Source organism: Fulmarus glacialis, unplaced genomic scaffold (genome assembly GCF_000690835.1).
Source record: "Fulmarus glacialis isolate BGI_N327 unplaced genomic scaffold, ASM69083v1 scaffold1820, whole genome shotgun sequence".
Classification (NCBI taxonomy): domain Eukaryota; kingdom Metazoa; phylum Chordata; class Aves; order Procellariiformes; family Procellariidae; genus Fulmarus; species Fulmarus glacialis.
Window position 1 is genome coordinate 8,421 of NW_009186876.1, and position 17,735 is coordinate 26,155.

The window sequence follows — 17,735 nt, forward strand, 5'->3', positions numbered from 1 at the left end:
AGGTGCAAGATTTTTGAGGCCTGTCTTAAAAAACCAAAAAGGTCTTACCAGTTAAAAGTCCTGATTCTCGTTTTGGATGGATCAGTGTGTCCAGACAGCCATACTAAAAGTAATTTGGTTCTAATTCAAATGGGAAGGTCAGAGCCTGTGCAATGGTTTTCTAATGACATTGCGTTTCTCTAGAACTTTAATTCCGTTTCTCTGACAGAAATGTGCAGCCGTAAATAAAAGGGATGGTGTGGAGGTGGTGTGTGTTAGTAGGTTATAATGACCTTTGTTCTTTTTCACTTCTGGTTTGGTGGGGTTTGTGCGAATCGCAATTCGGTGATGATTGAAAATTACTAAGTTAGTTGGTTTCAGTCAGCTTGCTATTTGAAAAGAAATGCATTTATCAGAAGTGCCGCCTTTTATCATTGTTCTTGTCAATCTTACCTGAACAACTATGGGCTGAGTGGACGTGGTAATGAACCACCCTTTCATCCTTGAATGGGGTATGTAGTACTCAAGGTGAAAGCGTAGTTCGAATTGCTGCTGTACATACTAAATCAGTTCTCTGGATAGAAGAAAGCTGTCAGGTCCCTTGGGTAGTTACTGGCTTTTGGAAACACTAAGTTCATTTACTTCCAGTTGATACATATCTTGCAGGAATATGGGAGGATTAATTAATGTTTTAAGTATTTTTGAAGATACAGGACACTGTTTATGACCTAAGTATTTTTGTTCCTTACAAATTAGTTTTTCTGAGGAATCACTTAAGAATTCTAATATTCTAATAAGGAAAATGCACAGTCTTAACTTAATTTTCTAGTTAAGAAGGTTATATTTAAAAAAAAAAACTACAACCCGTTTTGTTTCTTTTGTCAGCTGCATGAAGGGACGTTTTTAAAATGTTGCACTAAGTCTAGAAACTGTTACACCTTGGGTATAAACTGATCAACTCAGTGTAATGAAATTCTATGCCCTGCAGTAAAACAAAAAAATCAAGGTAATTTTTAAAATCATGGTGTCATTTATTGACATCAGTTCACCTGCAATGTATAATGTAGAAATTTAGATGCACTGTTCTTTTAAGAAATTTAATCTCGACTACTTTGAGAAGATAGAAAAGGTTTATTGAAAACACACTTGGAACTTGTCTGTTTCTTTACTGATTAATTGCACTACTGAGGATGATGGCTTTTTGTTCACAGTGTAACATTTGGGAATTATGTTGCTATAGAAATAGTGCAAATAGATTTCCTTATTTCTGTCCCATAAGATCTTGCCATACAAAATTGTTAAATCATTTGCACTGTTGCTTTATTGGTGGAAAAAATATTTAGGCTGTCGTTTAAATGTCTTCTGTTTTTAGAGCAACATTCGCAAGTCCCGTATTTCTTTATGGCGGAGCCTTTGATTACAGATAGAAAACACTGTATGTATTAGTATGCAAAGCCTGATTTCAGGAGCCTGCAGCAACTAGCTGCATGGTAATATTCACTATATTGTTTTACATTTCAAAGAGGCTTCACAATAAAGATGTTTTTCACATTCTACTCGAAGTATCAAAATTTCTACAGGGAAAAATAAGTTGGAAGTGATTGTCATGAAGTGGGAGCCAGTTTAGAATCAGTGGGTCAGATTTATTATTTGAATGTTAGAATAGCTATTTTAGACACACACAAATATGATAATTCACAGATGAGAAATTATACTCATTAAGTTCTAAATTTACAGCGTGGAGGAAATAGAGACATTTGTAAAAATAAATATATGTCTTTTCAGCATCTTCCTGCACTCTTGTCTAATACTGAGTAAGGAGGGTACTTTCATTCTCATTCCTTCAATTTCGATTTAATGTCAGATACTAAGTAGTTACATTAAGAACAGAACTCAAGAGATTTCATTTCAGTAATAGCAAAGTTAATTACTAGTTCAGTATGTTTTTTAAAAATGAGGTAAGCTGTTCTGGTTTTATGTTTGAGGAGACTTTAAATCAGTTTTCCAGGCTGCACATTAATATAATTATTATTAATATAGAGTAACAGTGAATACAGATCTTCAAATATCTTTGCTCTTATGGTACTGGTACTCAGCCCACTATTGTTCAGTGGGTTATTAACTTACTGGTAGCTATTAGTGAAAATGGGTTATACTTTTTGAACTGTGAAATCAAGTCACTTTCATATGAGTAAGTGGGAAGGGGTTTAGCACATGGATTCTGTCAGCCTGTAGTTTTTTCCATCAAAGATAATCTTGTAATCCTGCAAACAGGCAACATTAATCTAAATTTCAAATCTATACAGCTGAGTAATAATGTTGCTTCACACTATTAACAAGTCTGCATACATGCTATAGTACAATGCACTAAAGATATAAAGACTACAGAAAAAAAGAATTTTTAATATAAATTATAAGTATAAATGTTTTTTTTCCCCTATTCATTCCATACCAATAAAAGAATACTGATCTGAATCCTTTCCTTACCACCAGTCATTGCATAAAAGATGGTTGAATCTTTCTCAGATGCACTGTGTGCTATAACAGCCCTCTTTTTGAAATTCTGAAACTCAGCTTTTTATGAACATAGGGTTGCTCATGAATGGCCCAGCCAAATGGCTAGGCGCAGAGGATGGTGATCAGTGGGGCAAAGTCTAGCTGGGGGTCGGTAACTAGTGGTGTACTCCAGGGGTCAATACGGGGTCCAGTCCTGTCGCCTTCATTAATGATCTGGATGATGGGGCAGAGTGCACCCTCAGCAAGTTTGCTGATGACACAAAACTGGGAGGAGTGGTTGACGTTCCCGAGGGTCGTGCTGCCATCCAGAGGGACCTCAACAGGCTGGAGAAATGGGCTGACAGGAACCTCATGAAGTTCAACGAGGAGAAGTACAAACTCCTGCACCTGGGGAGGAACAACCCCAGGCACCACTACATGCTGGGGCCCAGCTGGAAGGCAGCTTGGCAGAAATGACCCTGGGGGCCCTGGTGGCCACCAAGTTGAACATAAGCCAGTATGTATTCTTGCGGCAAAGAAGGTGAATAGTGTCCTGGGCTGCATTAGGCAAAGTATTGCCAGCAGATTGAGGAGGTGATCCTTCCCTTTATTCACCACCAGTGAGGCCACACATGGAGTACTGTGTTGAGTTCTGGGCTCCCCAGTACAAGAGAGATGTGGACACACTGGAGAGAGTCCAACAAAGGGCCACAAAGATGAAGGGACTGGAGCATCTCTCCTATGAGGGAAAGCTGAGAGCCGGGACTGTTCAGCCTGGAGAAGAGAAGGCTCAGGAGGATCTCATCAATGTATATAAATATCTGAAGGGAGGGTGCAAAGAGGACAGAGCCAGGCTCTTTCCAGTGGTGCCCAGTAACAGGACCAGAGGCAATGGGCACAAACTGAAACACAGGAGGTTCTGTCTGAACATCAGGAAACACTTTTTCACTGTGAGGGTGACTGAGCAGTGGCACAGGTTGCCCAGGGAGGTTGTGGTGTCTCCATCCTTGGAGGTATACAAAAGCCGCCTGCACGCAGTCCTGGGCAGCCTGGTCTAGGTAGCCCTGCTTGAGCAGCGGGGTTGGACCAGATGACCTCCAGAGGTCCCTTCCAAACCTCAACCATTCTGTGATTCTGTTGACTAAAATCTCTGCCTAAAAGGCCAATCGGCTGCTTTGAATTTGGCATCTTCTAAATGTAGACTTTTTCTGTCCTAGACTAGCAAAAGCGTTAAACTTTTGCCGTTAGAATATTAAATTTTCACACTTACTATGCTTGTGTGATTGGGGAAAGACCTTTATTAGTTTACAACAGAAAGATTTACTGAAGAGAACCTTATCTTAAAATACAGTTTGATAGTTTGCGTTCACCTAGAATGCCTATGTTCTACTTTGCTTTCTTGAGCTGGGACAGAGAGCAGGATGAGCTAGTACTGACCAAATGTCTCCTGGCACTGTCATTATGCAGTATTATGACACGTTCTTAATTGTTTTATCTGAAAACCCCTCTGTTGTGGGTAAGTTGCACAATATTACTGTCTGTGCAGAGTATTGACTATAGTAACCTTATAGTAATAGTTAAAACTAAATAGTTACACAAGGTGAACACATTTTTTGCTGATTGTTGATTATGGCCCTGATTCAGCAAACCACTTAAGCACATTCTTAATTTCACATAAATAAGGTATGTCATGGAAGTCAAACAGACTGCCTGCATCTATTATTCTAATAAGGGTAAACTTTGTTGAATTATGGCTTACACTAATGATCTTTGTCCAGTGCATGTACACAATAAAGTGACCCCTACTGTTTAGAAAATTCATTGCCATTTGTGGTCTAGCCTGCCGGACATATTTTGTCTGATTTATGTGTGTAATTTCCATGAGCAAGTGATTCCTATGTGAATTGTATGTGTGACTGAGTACTGAATTTTTAAACAGTATGAAAAAGGGTAAAATTATAGTGGATGGGCCAGACTGGAATGGGATTATTGTGTTTTTCTATTTTACTCTACACAGATGCAAGTGGATTCCCTAGGAATAACATTTTCAAAAGTAGCCAAGTGCTTATAGTCCATATGTCTTTCAAAAGCATCTTTCTATTCCCCTGGTTCTGGCCAGCTGTCCAGCAGGTCAGAACGGCAGAGGGTTGCCCTAGTTTATGTTGCCAGCAGTTTTTCAGTTTTTTTCTGAAGGCAAAGAATTGACAAGAGGAAGACAGACCTAAGCTGTCTTGCACTGCCCAAGGAGTTGCGTAGGGGCTACTAAATCATTTGAGTGCCTGCTCAGCTGTGTAAGTTCTGGGTAATAAAGTGGTCACTGGGCACAGGAACAGCAGCGACAGTATTTTTAATTTCCAGTTTGGGTTGGTAGATTATTAGTTTATGTAAGTGTAGTTTAGGTATAGGAGCATTTTCATAGCAGATTTTTATGAAAAAATAGCCAGTTCTGTGGCTGATCTTAACCTCCCAACCATTTTGTAGTGGTGCAAAGTATGATTTATGTGCAGATTTTGTCTGCTGTGAGATCAAAATAAAGCTGCGAACAGATAGTACCATTAGTTCAGAAATGCTGACTTAAATGGATCTGCTTTTGGGGGGAAAATCCTGTTTTGCCATTATAGTCCTACAGCTGCTTGCAATTAATGTTCATAGATTTAATTCAGTTGTATTCCATGATGGGGAAAATACGTATATGTCAACCTGAATCTTGCCTGTCCTGTGTTTTAGATACCATCAATTACAGTTAAGGTTCTTCTGTTGAAGAAAGAACATATTGCATGAAAAGAGGAAATAGCATTCTATTATATGCTAAAGTGTAATAATTTCTTTCTGAGAGACTTTAAATTACATATGGATGTTTTGTGTCGGATTTCTATATATGCAATATGCACCCAAAACAGTTTCGCCACAGATAACAGTACCAGACCTCTTAACTTCCAAAGGTTTATGTGTTCTCTGCGTTATTAAACACATACACTGATGGGGGGGAAATATGATAGAGTGGTGACCTTTTTCCAGTGTTGTTTAGTATGGAATAGGAAGCTCTTGGAAAATGATTGCCACAGAGCTGAAAAGATAATCGGATGCAGTTCATTACTCATCTTGTCAGCTGCTCCTGCTACAAGAGATTGTATCACAAGATGTTAATCTGCTTGTGACTAGATTTCAAAGCAAGCATTTTTATTTTGGAGGGGGTGTAAGTAATTTAACATCTTTCAATTTTATTTCATTTTCAGAAGCAAGAGAAATGGAAAATTCCCAATTTAAAGTCTCAGAATATTAATTGATAAAAATATTAGTACATCCTTGTGGGTTCTGTTACAAAAATATGATGGTATGGTGCAAAAAGCTATTTAATTGCAGAAGCTGTTCTTTTTAAGCTAATGATGAGGAGTGTATTCCTTGAATAGTGGAAGTTAGTCTGCTAGCACACTTCAGTGTGTTCTGCAAGACAACAAGTATAGACGCAAGACAGAGTTGCACCAAAAAGAATCCCTTCTACACATTGAATCACTAATGTGGATGTACCCAATGCTCCCATACATTGTCTACCAGTGAGGATATTTGGTGTAAGTGTAGAGGAGGACCAAATTCATTACTTACACTCTAACATCATTACTTACACTCTACAGATGGGAAGATGACAAGAATGCAGTTTTAGCTAGATGACATTTTCTGAAAGTGAAAGGCCCAAAAGAGCAGTTACTTTCTGATACTGTGGGATGTTACTCACAGTGCTATATGAAGCATAGGGGAAGGCTTATAAACTTTCCATTACAATAAGATGAGCCAGTACATCTGCTGTCTACATTTCAGGCAAGCAGTACTGCCCTTTCCTCTTCCACCTTCGTCCTGTCTATCTTCTTAAGTCCTTGAAGAAGTTGTCTAGTACAAGGAGGGGGACATTCTTTTAATTTCCAGCTAAGCTGCAGAAAAACACTCCTTTTGCTACCCTTTTTTGTGTCATTTTCTAGTATTGATTATTGTGAAATAATCACACATTATATTTTAAATAGTTAAATTAGAATACATTATTTAAAAAATAAGCAGTGAGATACTTAAAAGTACTTAAAAAAATAATATATTGAGTTAATGCGTAAGGAAAAGAAATTACAGGTTTAAACAAAATAAATAAATGGTTTCTGGATGCTCATGGTTGCATATGGCACTTCTTACTCCAGCAGGAGTATGTAATGCTAATGCCTTGCTGTATTCCAATTTTGGTAGCTACAGTCCACCCACTGAAATACCCCCTGGTGTATCTGTAGGCAACAGCATTCTCTAGTTCCTGCCACAAACTCTTACATGGTCTTTTGTGTGCTGTTAATCAGCAGCTATATTTCACCTCCTGAGTGACTGCATCTCAACACTGGACAAAGTGAAATAGCGTATCTTACATTATAGAAGCAACCGGTAATGACTCTGTAGATAGTGTTTTTAGTTGGTCCAAAACTGGGGCGTTAATCGTTTTTCCCCTTAAACATTTTTGACTCAGTAGTCAATCGGTATGAAATGTTACCTGAATTTTCCCCTCTGTTTTTCCTCATACATAATACAGTTGGTTAGCCAAGACGTGACGGCCTTCTTTACTACAAAATTCTGATACAGGTAATGAACACCATTTGCCCAGGTCAGAAGACAGAAGCTAATGGGCAGAGGCTTAATTGGTACAGCTGTGGCTACTATGCAAATGTTTACATGAGTACATATGTATATATGCCTGACTTATATTATATATATAGGTACATACAAAAGTTATGTATTTTCATAAGAACATTAAATGTCGTCAAATGTATGTTACTGTTATTTGTCACCATGTTGAATCTGACAATTAAGGTAGAAATGTTGATGTGGAGGGACCACATGCAAGTTTGTTTTCAAGACCCTTTAATCATTGCATTTTCTGCTGGGGCTATGACAGAGGTGTAGATGGTGATTACAGTAATGAAAAAAAACTTGTTTGAAAGTGCTCTGTAAGTATTTTTCCACCTCCATAAGATTATTTAGAAATTGAATTGAGTTACCATGCTGAATCGGCAAACATTGTTCCAGGTTGGGATAGAGAATATGAAAGCTAATTAATTTATTCTACAGTTGATGTGAAAGGCCATTTGTTTTATAGTAATTTTCATGTTTTAAATGTGAAACTGTGAAATGAAGAACTGAGTAATTTCATTTGCAAAAAACCCAGATATTTCATGCAGTGCACCTTCTGAATCATTGTCTAATATTAATGATTTTACTTTGCCCATTTATGAAAATCAAGTACAATTTTAGAGAAAACACAAACATAGCTATAAAATAAGTTACTTCGGGTTCTAAATCCATCAGTGTCCTCAAGCAGTCAAAGATGAGATTCCATCATCCCAGTTTTAGTATTCTATGTTAATTCTTATACATTTCACAAGTATGAGTCTAACAGCATAGAAGATGTTCTCTCTCAATTCTTAACACGTGACCCATAAATTTTATCTTTCTTTGAATAATATCTTTAGAGATGAGGGGTAGGGTTGGATGAATTCCTTATATAATCTCAGAATTTGCGAAAGCATTCTATCTGATAATCCTTTTTTTTTTTTTTTTTTTAATTTTTAGATGTCTCAGTGTATCTTTGACTGATTTTCAGGTTTTATATCAATTCTTTAAGATAAGACTTGCAGTCTTTCAATGACCAGATCTTCAAGTGGGATGCAGCGGTACCCTGTTAATGGATAACATTCTAAACACCTTCATTGCTTTTCATGTTATTGCTAATGCAAGTGAATAGAGTGCATTCTTTGTTCCTTTGTCATCTTAAGTAGTAATTCAATCTGGAGTAGCTGGACTTTTATATTTGATAGCTAATCTCCTCCTTTTTGTAGTGCTGGGCAGTGCAGAAGTTGAACTGACATTTTAAAAGGGCTTGTGTTATTAACAAGAACTAGGGTTGTTTGATTGGGGTTTTTTTCGTTTTTCTCATAGTGAAGTCACTGGCAGTGCCAAAAGGAAAGCTGAGAAAATGCATCCCTCTTTGACAGCGATTTCTGTGTTGAGTCTTTTGCTTAAACCCATCTTTAGCTGTGAAAGTTGTGCTTTGATTTAAAACCTTGGACGTTTCGGAGTGAGTCAGGATAGAAACAGCCAAGTGCCAGCATAAGATCCTTAGAATTGCTGACATTTGTCATCACTGCTGGCTCTTTCACTTTTTCATTCTGAGCACTTTTTGCTGATTATCATTACTATATATGTGATTTGGTCAAACTGGTTAATTTATACAGTAGGGTCAATACATTACATGTGTTTCCATGCAATGAAGAAAACCATTCTGTCCAGTGTGAGCTCCCCCCTCCGATGAAGACACTGGGCAGCCTTCCAAGTATCTAATTAGTGGGCAGGACAGGATACCCATTGTCATCTCTTGTAATTTTTTCTACCTTAGACACACAGACAGGAAGAAAGCAAAAGAGAGAAAACAAAATAATGCTTTAATGCTTGAGCTTAAGTGCAAGATGTTGGGGGAGCAAGGAAACAGCCTGCTATTTCTTGTATGTCCTTTTTGCAAGAATATCCTGCCTTGTTTCCACTTCTGACAGCAAGCCCTGTTGACACAAGGAGGTGAAGAGTCAGCTGTGAGGTTCACTGTATTTTCATGTGTTTTATGTTTTTAGAAACAGGAAACTGTTTCATATGAAGCAGAGCAGCATGCACTGGTTTTGGTCGCTGGTTGGTGTTTGCAAGCATGTTGTAGTGGCAGTAACAATAATTGCTGTGAAGTAGTCAGCATGAGAACCCCCATGGAATGAGAAGATCACTGCAATGCAAGGAGATTTTCTAACACAGCTCTGAGGTGTACTGCTTCGGTCTACACTCATGCCCCTAGAGAGCTGGGAGCGTTCTCTCGGACTTGAAGGAAAATATCCCATTTGAGAGAAGACTGAAGCTTTTATTTTTGTTTTCTCCAATATTTTTTCTAGCTTTAAACTCGAGGAAAACTTCTCAGACTTCATTTATTTAGTTTTTATCCTCAGTGATAGTAGAACAGCTTTGACTGGGACCATTTGCATTGTTTAAGGTTCTTTGGAAAGAGTATATTTTGAAACTTGTATTTCTTTTGTCCCTTGCTATCAGGATGGCCAGTCTGATATTTTGTACAAATTTTGGACTGCAGTAACTCAGACACTTTCCTCTCAGTTTCAGTCAGCAACAGACTGTAAGTATTCAGTATAAATGATTTGTAATGTGTTCTATAGTTATTTTAAATCTCTCATTTCAATAAGCCCATTGCCCATTATCTCCTCTACTAGAACTATAGCAGTGGTTCACTCAGTGCGGGGTCTGTGAATTTAAAACTTCTTGGGTTTGTAACCAGACAGGGTGATCGTCCTAAGCTTTGGTTGAATTTTCTGAAAGAAATATTTCTGCTTCATTAACTGGTCATTATCTAATAACAAACCCATATTTTTGCAACTGTATGTGGAGATAAAAATGTTTGGAATGGTACATTATACTTTCCAAAGTGAATGAGTTTGCCAAATTCAAAAATAGTAATTTGATTTTTAAAGAGCAGTTCTTACAGTCTTTTCTTGTTAAACACTTTTCTTGATTAGTTGTAAAAATCTGATTTTAGCCATTTTTTGATACCTTTATAAACAGGAGTTGAGTTTCTTCAAAATTGTGTCTTGTCTAAATATAGCTAAATGGCTGGTGTTCTGACTTTTCATAATATTCTGTACATATGTAATACATAAATGGCAGATACAGTCACGGAAAGTTAAATAAAAATCATGTGTAAACATAAGACAGTACTATTACCAGTACATGCTAATGCAGCATGCAATTGGATCATAAGCCCAGGTGAGTTTGCTACTTTCATAAATATATCTTTCATGTTTGTATACAGTGTATAAAGTTAATCTTTTGCACATACAGATAAAGTGCATAAGATTTGCGTTTGTCTTTGTGATCTCAGCTATTGCATTGGCCCTTCAATATTTGGTCTTTCCAGGCTTTATAGCAGCAATATAATTCTGAGGAACTAGCTGGTTGATTCATGTTCAGTGGTTGCTAAGTAACTAGATGATCCCTAAAGAAAATGTATTCATCTTGTGTTAAAACATATTAATTTTACTGTTTGCCTTACGCATTACTTTAACAGCAGTATGTATATACCCGGAATCTCATATGTTCAAACCGAACATGTGCTACCTGTTTTCAGCACTCGGTTTTAAGACTGTAAAATTGTGACATCAGTTAATGGGATCAATCAACATTTCAGAAGTAAGGGAACTCTTACATTTTGTCAGAAGTACTTTGTCTGACAGCTATCAAAAATATTTTATTACTTATGATGTTTAATAATGTTTTTTATATAAACATTTAGAGGGAGTGGTTGGGATTTTTGAACTGTGAATGGGATTTTTGAACTGTGAATGATGTTTTTACTTTGCTACAGCTGAGTTTTGGGGAAACAATGCTTACAGTGAGTAGACTTTCTCATTTAAGTGACGCGTCTATATGAGAATGTTCATTTTTAACATATAAATTCTAAGTGATTGAATCCACTGACATCAGTCACAGACCTCTGGATCATATAAATCAGAGGAAGACTAGACAATATCAGAAAAATAGTGTAAAAATAGTAATTCATGGCAGTTTACGGAGTATGATAATAGATCATGATGTGCTTTTGTGAGATTGGAACAGTCTTTATAAACATAGCTTTGTGACCTAAAATAACTCTGTGTTTGATGGTAAATGTGAATCCTCCAGTACTCAAAGTAAGAATATATTTGAGTTGAAAGGATAGGCTGGGTGAAATGGGGCAGATGTCTGGAACCTGAAAAACCTACGAATTAATGGAACACTGTTAATCTCCTAATGTAATGGGAAATCCGTAAAGTATGAGTGATGTTAGATCGAGATTAACATCAGTTGCTAAACCAGTTGTACATTTGCTTCATTTCCTGTTACTTGTGGCAAGCCTTTCAAGGCTGAAAATATTGCTGATTTTTCTACTGGCTTTGTCATTCTTTATTTGACAAGTTTAGGAATTGCATTTTAGGTACCTTGTTTTAAGTAGTATGTGTAAAAGCATATGCTTCCCTCATCAGATTTCTGAAGACTTTGGCTTATAGAAGTTATCTTTGTCTGTTTTAAACGGCTATCTTCAAAGTTGCACAGCCCCACGCTTTTCCCCCATCAAGCTACTGTTAGAAAATCTCTAGATTTAAAGAGTTCTAATCACACTTTGGACTTAAATGAATGATAATAGTAATAATTAAGTTTGATACCAAATGATTCACGACCATGATTAGTATCTTTATTGTACAAAGTAAGTTTTCCATGACCAGTCTTCCAATTGTGGATTTTATGCTGGTGCTTTAGATAAGTATCTTTGTCAACTGCATTTGATGTGATAGCTCATGCCACTTTGAAATTAATTGTAAATATTACATTATTAATATTAAAGATAGGGTAACATTGTATATCATTCATTGATGTAAATGCAAGGATACAGGTTGTTTATATGAATCAAAAAATTAGTTTGAACTTAGCAATGCGTATTGCTTACTGCTTTGTTTTGCAGCCTCTATGTTTTTGAAACAAGCTTTTGAAGGAGAATACCCTAAATTATTGAGGCTTTATAATGACTTGTGGAAGCGCCTGCAACAGTATAGTCAAAATATTCAGAGGAATTTTAACACAAGTGGAACTACTGATCTCTTTGCTGAACTACAACAAATGGAAGAAGATACACAGGACATATTCATGCAAAAAACCCAAGATTATGAGTATGTACTATGAACTCTAAGGCAATAAAAAGTAGAGCTTTGCACCCTATAAGAAAACAGAATATTTTTAAGAACTTAGTGTTATTCAGATTGTTAGAATGGGAAAATTTTAAAGGCTTTTTTTTTCCTCTTGCAGTTACTACTTTAATACTATTTTAGAGCTGTAGGATTTTCATTAGGTTATATAATTAATGGTGTTGGATTGTCTTGTCTTTCACAAAGTCCCTGACTTTGGAACTAGTTTTATCTTTTTGTCTCTTTGGGTGAAAAAAAAAGCAGAATGATGAAAATTTGGTTTTGTATATGTTGCGATTACATATACAGTAGCTTTCTCTTAATGATACCGCAATCATTGGTGTGTGACCAATGCTTAGTTTGTTATGATTCACAGTTTTTATGTTTATATATCATAGAATAAACATGATCTGAGTGGTAGGTATCAGAAAGATCAAACTGAAACAGGCTCATGAAGTCAATTAAGACTTCTAGACTTATGTAAGATAAAATGAATATTTTATGTGAGATTTGTATTGGCTTAAATGTGTTCCTGAGCAGTCAGTGGGAGACCTACCATTGACTTCAATGGAAGCAAAGTAAAGAGTTCACCAAACTTTTGAAAAAGAGGTAAAAAGTTTGAGAGTGTTACTGCTTACTCATTTTCACAAATAGAAATACTGAAGACTGAAGCTTACTAAAGGTGAGTTTAAGAAGAGTTTCTATTTGAAGCTTTCTATATGCATATGTATACCAGAAGATACATTTTTTTTTTTTTTAATGTATCATTGAGTACAAGCTGTCTGCTAATGAAATATGTGAATATAAAAAGGTCTTTCATTGCAGTTCTGAATATCTCGCTGATATTTTGCAGATGTTTTTAGCACTGTTTATCTCAAGAACACCTTGAATTAGGGATTCCATGTAGGTCTTACAGAAAGTACTAAGAACTGTATTGAACTACACAGAATGGCTCCCTGACTAGTTATGTGGTTCAGGTGAAAAGTAAGGTGTTAGACACTATTAAAATCTTTGCAAGTGCGTATGTTTAAAGAGCAGAAAGAAAAACCAGGTTCAATACTGCAACGTTTGTATGGTCGGGAAAGATTCAATGCTGTTGTGTATTTTAATTTAAAATGTAGTAATTTTGTCTTATCCCACAGTCCAGAAAAGGCCTTGAAAGATTCACTGCAACAATATGAAGCTGCTTACTTGTCAAAATCCTTATCTCGACTCTTTGACCCCATCAATCTTGTCTTCCCTCCTGGAGGTCGGAATCCTCCTTCTTCTGACGAGCTTGACAGCATCATTAAAACTATAGCCAGGTATGCATGTATAATACATTGCAAAATGTAATCTTCAACATGTTTTTTCTCATAAATTACAATTTTAGAAATGAGACTTCCTTAGCAGTAAGAGGTTGATTACTCTTTAGTTGCAAAACTGGTTAGTGTAAAAAATAAGTCAGGATTTAGAATAGAATAGAATAGTTCAGTTGGAAGGGACCTGCAATGATATCTAGTCCAACTGCCTGACCACTTCAGGGCTGACCAAAAGTAAAAGCATGCTATTAAGGGCATTGTCCACATGCATCTTAAACACTGACAGGCTGGGGGCATCGACCACCTCTCTAGGCAGCCTGTTCCAGTGTTTGACCACCCTCTTGGTAAAGAAGCGCTTCCTAATGTCCAGCGTAAACCTTCCCTAGCACAGCTTTGAACCATTCCCACGCCTCCTATCACCGGATCCCAGGGAGAAGAGCTCAGCCCCTCCCTCTCCACTTCCCCTCCTCAGGAAGCTGTAGAGAGCAACGAGGTCGCCCCTCAGCCTCCTTTTCTTCAAACTAGACAAGCCCATAGTCCTTAGCTGCTCCTCATAGGACATGCCTTCCAGCCCTTTCACCAGCTTTGTTGCCCTCCTCTGGAGACATTCGAGTAACTTCACATCCTTCTTAAATTGTGGGGCCCAGAACCGCACACAGTATTCAAGGTGAGGCTGCACCAGTGCTGAATACAGCAGGATAATCACCTCATTATTATTTATAATCTACTATAAGTTTTATTATTTATTATTTAATTTCTGAATTTTGTTTTTCTGGAATAACTGAAATTTTAATTTAAGTTTTACTGTGTAAGCTGATAAAACATCAGGAAGAGAAACTTTACACATATTGTAAATATCTGATATCTTAATTATTCTGACTGTGTCAAAGGGAAGATGATAGTTGCTTGGCTGCAAGTGATAATACCTGATGTAAATATTCTTTTAGCGTGAAACAGGAGGATCAAGATGATTATTCCAGGTAGAATTTGTAAAATGAGATACTTAAATTACCGATGGTGTATTTTCCCTCCTGAGGTTTTGCTAAAGACTACTCTCTTTAATACGGTCCGAAAAGGCATTTTCAGTATATGTATGTGAGAGTGTGTGTGTAATATTAAATACTGACACTGTACTTGTGACTGGGAGTTGCAGATGCTCAGAACGTGCCTGTTGGTGTGGTTATTGATGTTATTTTGCTCCTTGCAGAGGGGAAGGGAAAATGACATGAAAATTATGAAATTTCAGCTGAGTTTTCCAGAGTGACCTTTAGCTAATGATATTTGGGGCCCTGCAGAGTTCTTGGAGAAGGTTATTCCTAGATCAGGGTGCCTAGTGTCTCTCCAGTTCTTGGGAGAGGTTAATCTCATCACTAGCAACGTGATGGTCCTTGTGCTTGTCTGTTTTCAGTACGGCATTTATGAATGCAGCCCTAACCGATGGAGATCTGGGGGATTCCATGACCAAGTGTCATGGTTTAACCTGGCAGGCAGCCAAATACCACGCAGCCGCTCACTCACTCCCCCCTCACCCCGCAGGGGGACGGGGAGAGAATCGGAAGGATAAGAGTGAGAAAATCTCGTGGGTTGAGATAAAGACAGTTTAATAGAACAGAAAAGGGAAAATAATAATGATAATGATAGAATATACAAAATGAGTGATACAGAATGCAACTGCTCACCACCCACGCTGACCGATAACCAAGTAGCGATTGGTACTTCCTGGATCATGCCTACCATTCATATACTGAGCATGATGTCACATGGTATGGAATACCCCGCTGGCCAGCTGGGCTAGCTGTCCTGGCTGTGCTCCCTCCCAACGCTTTTTTTTTTTTTTTTAAGCTGAATGTCCTTGACTAGCAGGGTACTTAACACACTGATGTTTTCAGTTGTTGCTATCAACATTCTTCTCATACTAAATCCAAAACACAGCACTAGGAAGAAATGTAACTCTATCCCAGCTGAAACCAGGACACCAAGAAATACTGGAAGTGATTTAGAAGTCTTTTCCTTCTTCTGTTTGTTCCCTGTCATTCCTTTGGGGCCTCTGTTACTATAAAGGATTGCCTAAAACCCAGCTTATTAGTTGTGTCAAGCTAAGGCATCCCCTGGGTATTTCTGCACAGCTCATGTAATTCCAGAGTTGAATGACTGTGTATTCACCTGTAATGTTTGAAGGCTGCTGCCAAAGCTTGAATGTAGTTAATTGCAGTCAATATTTTTGAATGGCTTACTAATAGTGATTTCATACTGAAGTGTCATTCCTAAACTTTGCTCATTTTCACTAGAATAGGAACACTGCACATAAAATTCCCAAATGACTTGTTAAATTGTAAACTGAATTACGATACTTAGAAAGACTTGGTTGTATGTGTTACTCTCTCTAAATTGACATGCCACGTAACTACGTATTCGTAGTTAATTCTTTATCAATTAAGTACAGCACTATTTACTTAAGATTTGTAATCTTTGCTTCCAGTGAGCTAAATGTGGCTGCTGTTGATCCAGACCTGAGTTTAGCTGTGGCAAAAAATGTGGCAAAGACCATTCAGCTCTATGGTGTAAAGTCTGAGCAGCTTGTAAGTAATTTTAAATTTCTAAAACCTTATGTTTTTCTATGTACAATGTTCTGGTTTTTGTAGATTTACAACATAACAGTAAAGCAATCTAGATAGACAAAACCTTCAAATTGGCTTTCCATTGTATTTGGAAACATTTTCAGTTAAATTCTGCCTTCAGATAAACAGAGTCTATTGATAGCAGTAAAATTTTTCTGTATAACTCCAAATTGAATTTGCCATATTAATTTTAAAAAATCAGAATTGTAGTTGTCGTTAAGTAAAATTAAGACAATTCAATTCAGTTTAATGTTTACCAACATTTGATTTTCCATCAGTTACATGATACATCATCTTTGTGGTATTAAAATCTGGACTATTCAAATATATTTTTTCACTATTTACAACAAAATAAATATATTTCCATATATTTATTATTTGCTGTATATTTAACTGACCCTTGATTTGTTTGCGTTTGTCAAATGCTTCCAGTCATTTGCCATGCACTGTTATCTAGTGTTAAACTGAATAGAGGAAGGATCCCCAAAGCCTTATCCTTTGGGTAAGGATCCCCAAAAAGCTAATGGATAGTACAGTGAATGTCGTTGTCATATGAAAAAATAATTTTTAAGATCAACAATTTTCTCGTGAAGTCTGTTGCTGACATTTTAATGCTTTTCTTATGAAGAGATGAAAATTAACTTTTGCAATATGCAGACCCACAAGAAATGACTAACTACTTGTATTTGTAAACAAGATTTTCACTTAAATAACATTAAATCTGAAAGCGTACTCAGACTCCGGTGACATTAATTTACGGTATGGTTCATTTAAAGTGAGATACTTGCTAACAATTTTTTGGAACAACTGGCTACAAAACATTCCAGCAATTAAGTTAGTATGGATTCTGTTTACCTTGTAGACACCTGCTGTCTCTGAATAGCTTTAAAAAAACTCAAATTCAATCACACATACCTTGTTTACCATATCTGCTGGATGAATTGTATTGAAAGTTTGCAAACTAGTGTATGGAAGAGGAACGTAGGTGAGGCAGTCATGAAGGCCATAAAGAATATTTAAAATTTTAAAATAAACATGTGTTTACATTATTTTGCTATATATTTAGAGCATAGTGCTTAAGTTGGGTCTTCCTTTAAAGACATCGAATCATGGCTTCATAATTTCAGAGTGAAATTTGCTCGTGAGAGGAATCAGGATTTTTAATAGGTTGCAAGAGTCATCATGAGTAAAAAATATTACACTTGTGTCTCTATTTATCATGGAGTGTCAAATAGTGGCATTCAATTGGAAAAAAAAGACATATCAGCTCTAACTGTGAAAGCACCAGGATCTGTTGTGCTCATCATCTCTGTTAGAGTTTGAATGTGGCCAGCAGCTTGTTTGAAAGCATACATCGTTTTGTGATTAGCCAGCTGGCAAATTCTTAAGAAATCTTGAAAAAAAGGATATGTACGATTAAGCTTACAAGTATATGATTTGTGGCTTTTTATTAGCTGACCTTAAATTAAAAGAATGCAGGAGTAAAGAGGGAGCCCTTGAACTTCTTCAGTTTGACAACTGAAAATAAAACCTGAAACTTTGAAAAACTGAGTGAC

The 17,735-nt window shown here is 36.8% G+C and overlaps 1 protein-coding gene across 1 annotated transcript in view; it reads left to right on the plus strand.

The window, feature by feature from the left end:
- Nucleotides 1-17,735, plus strand: part of COG5 (component of oligomeric golgi complex 5) — a gene marked incomplete at its 5' end in the record, with an annotated part of 68,633 nt that overhangs the window by 5,941 nt on the left and 44,957 nt on the right. Inside the window, 4 exons of the mRNA XM_009572851.1 lie at nucleotides 9,583-9,664; nucleotides 12,041-12,245; nucleotides 13,403-13,564; nucleotides 16,041-16,140. Of these exons, the coding sequence (XP_009571146.1) occupies nucleotides 9,583-9,664; nucleotides 12,041-12,245; nucleotides 13,403-13,564; nucleotides 16,041-16,140 (549 nt within the window). The remainder of the gene's footprint in view (nucleotides 1-9,582; nucleotides 9,665-12,040; nucleotides 12,246-13,402; nucleotides 13,565-16,040; nucleotides 16,141-17,735) is intronic.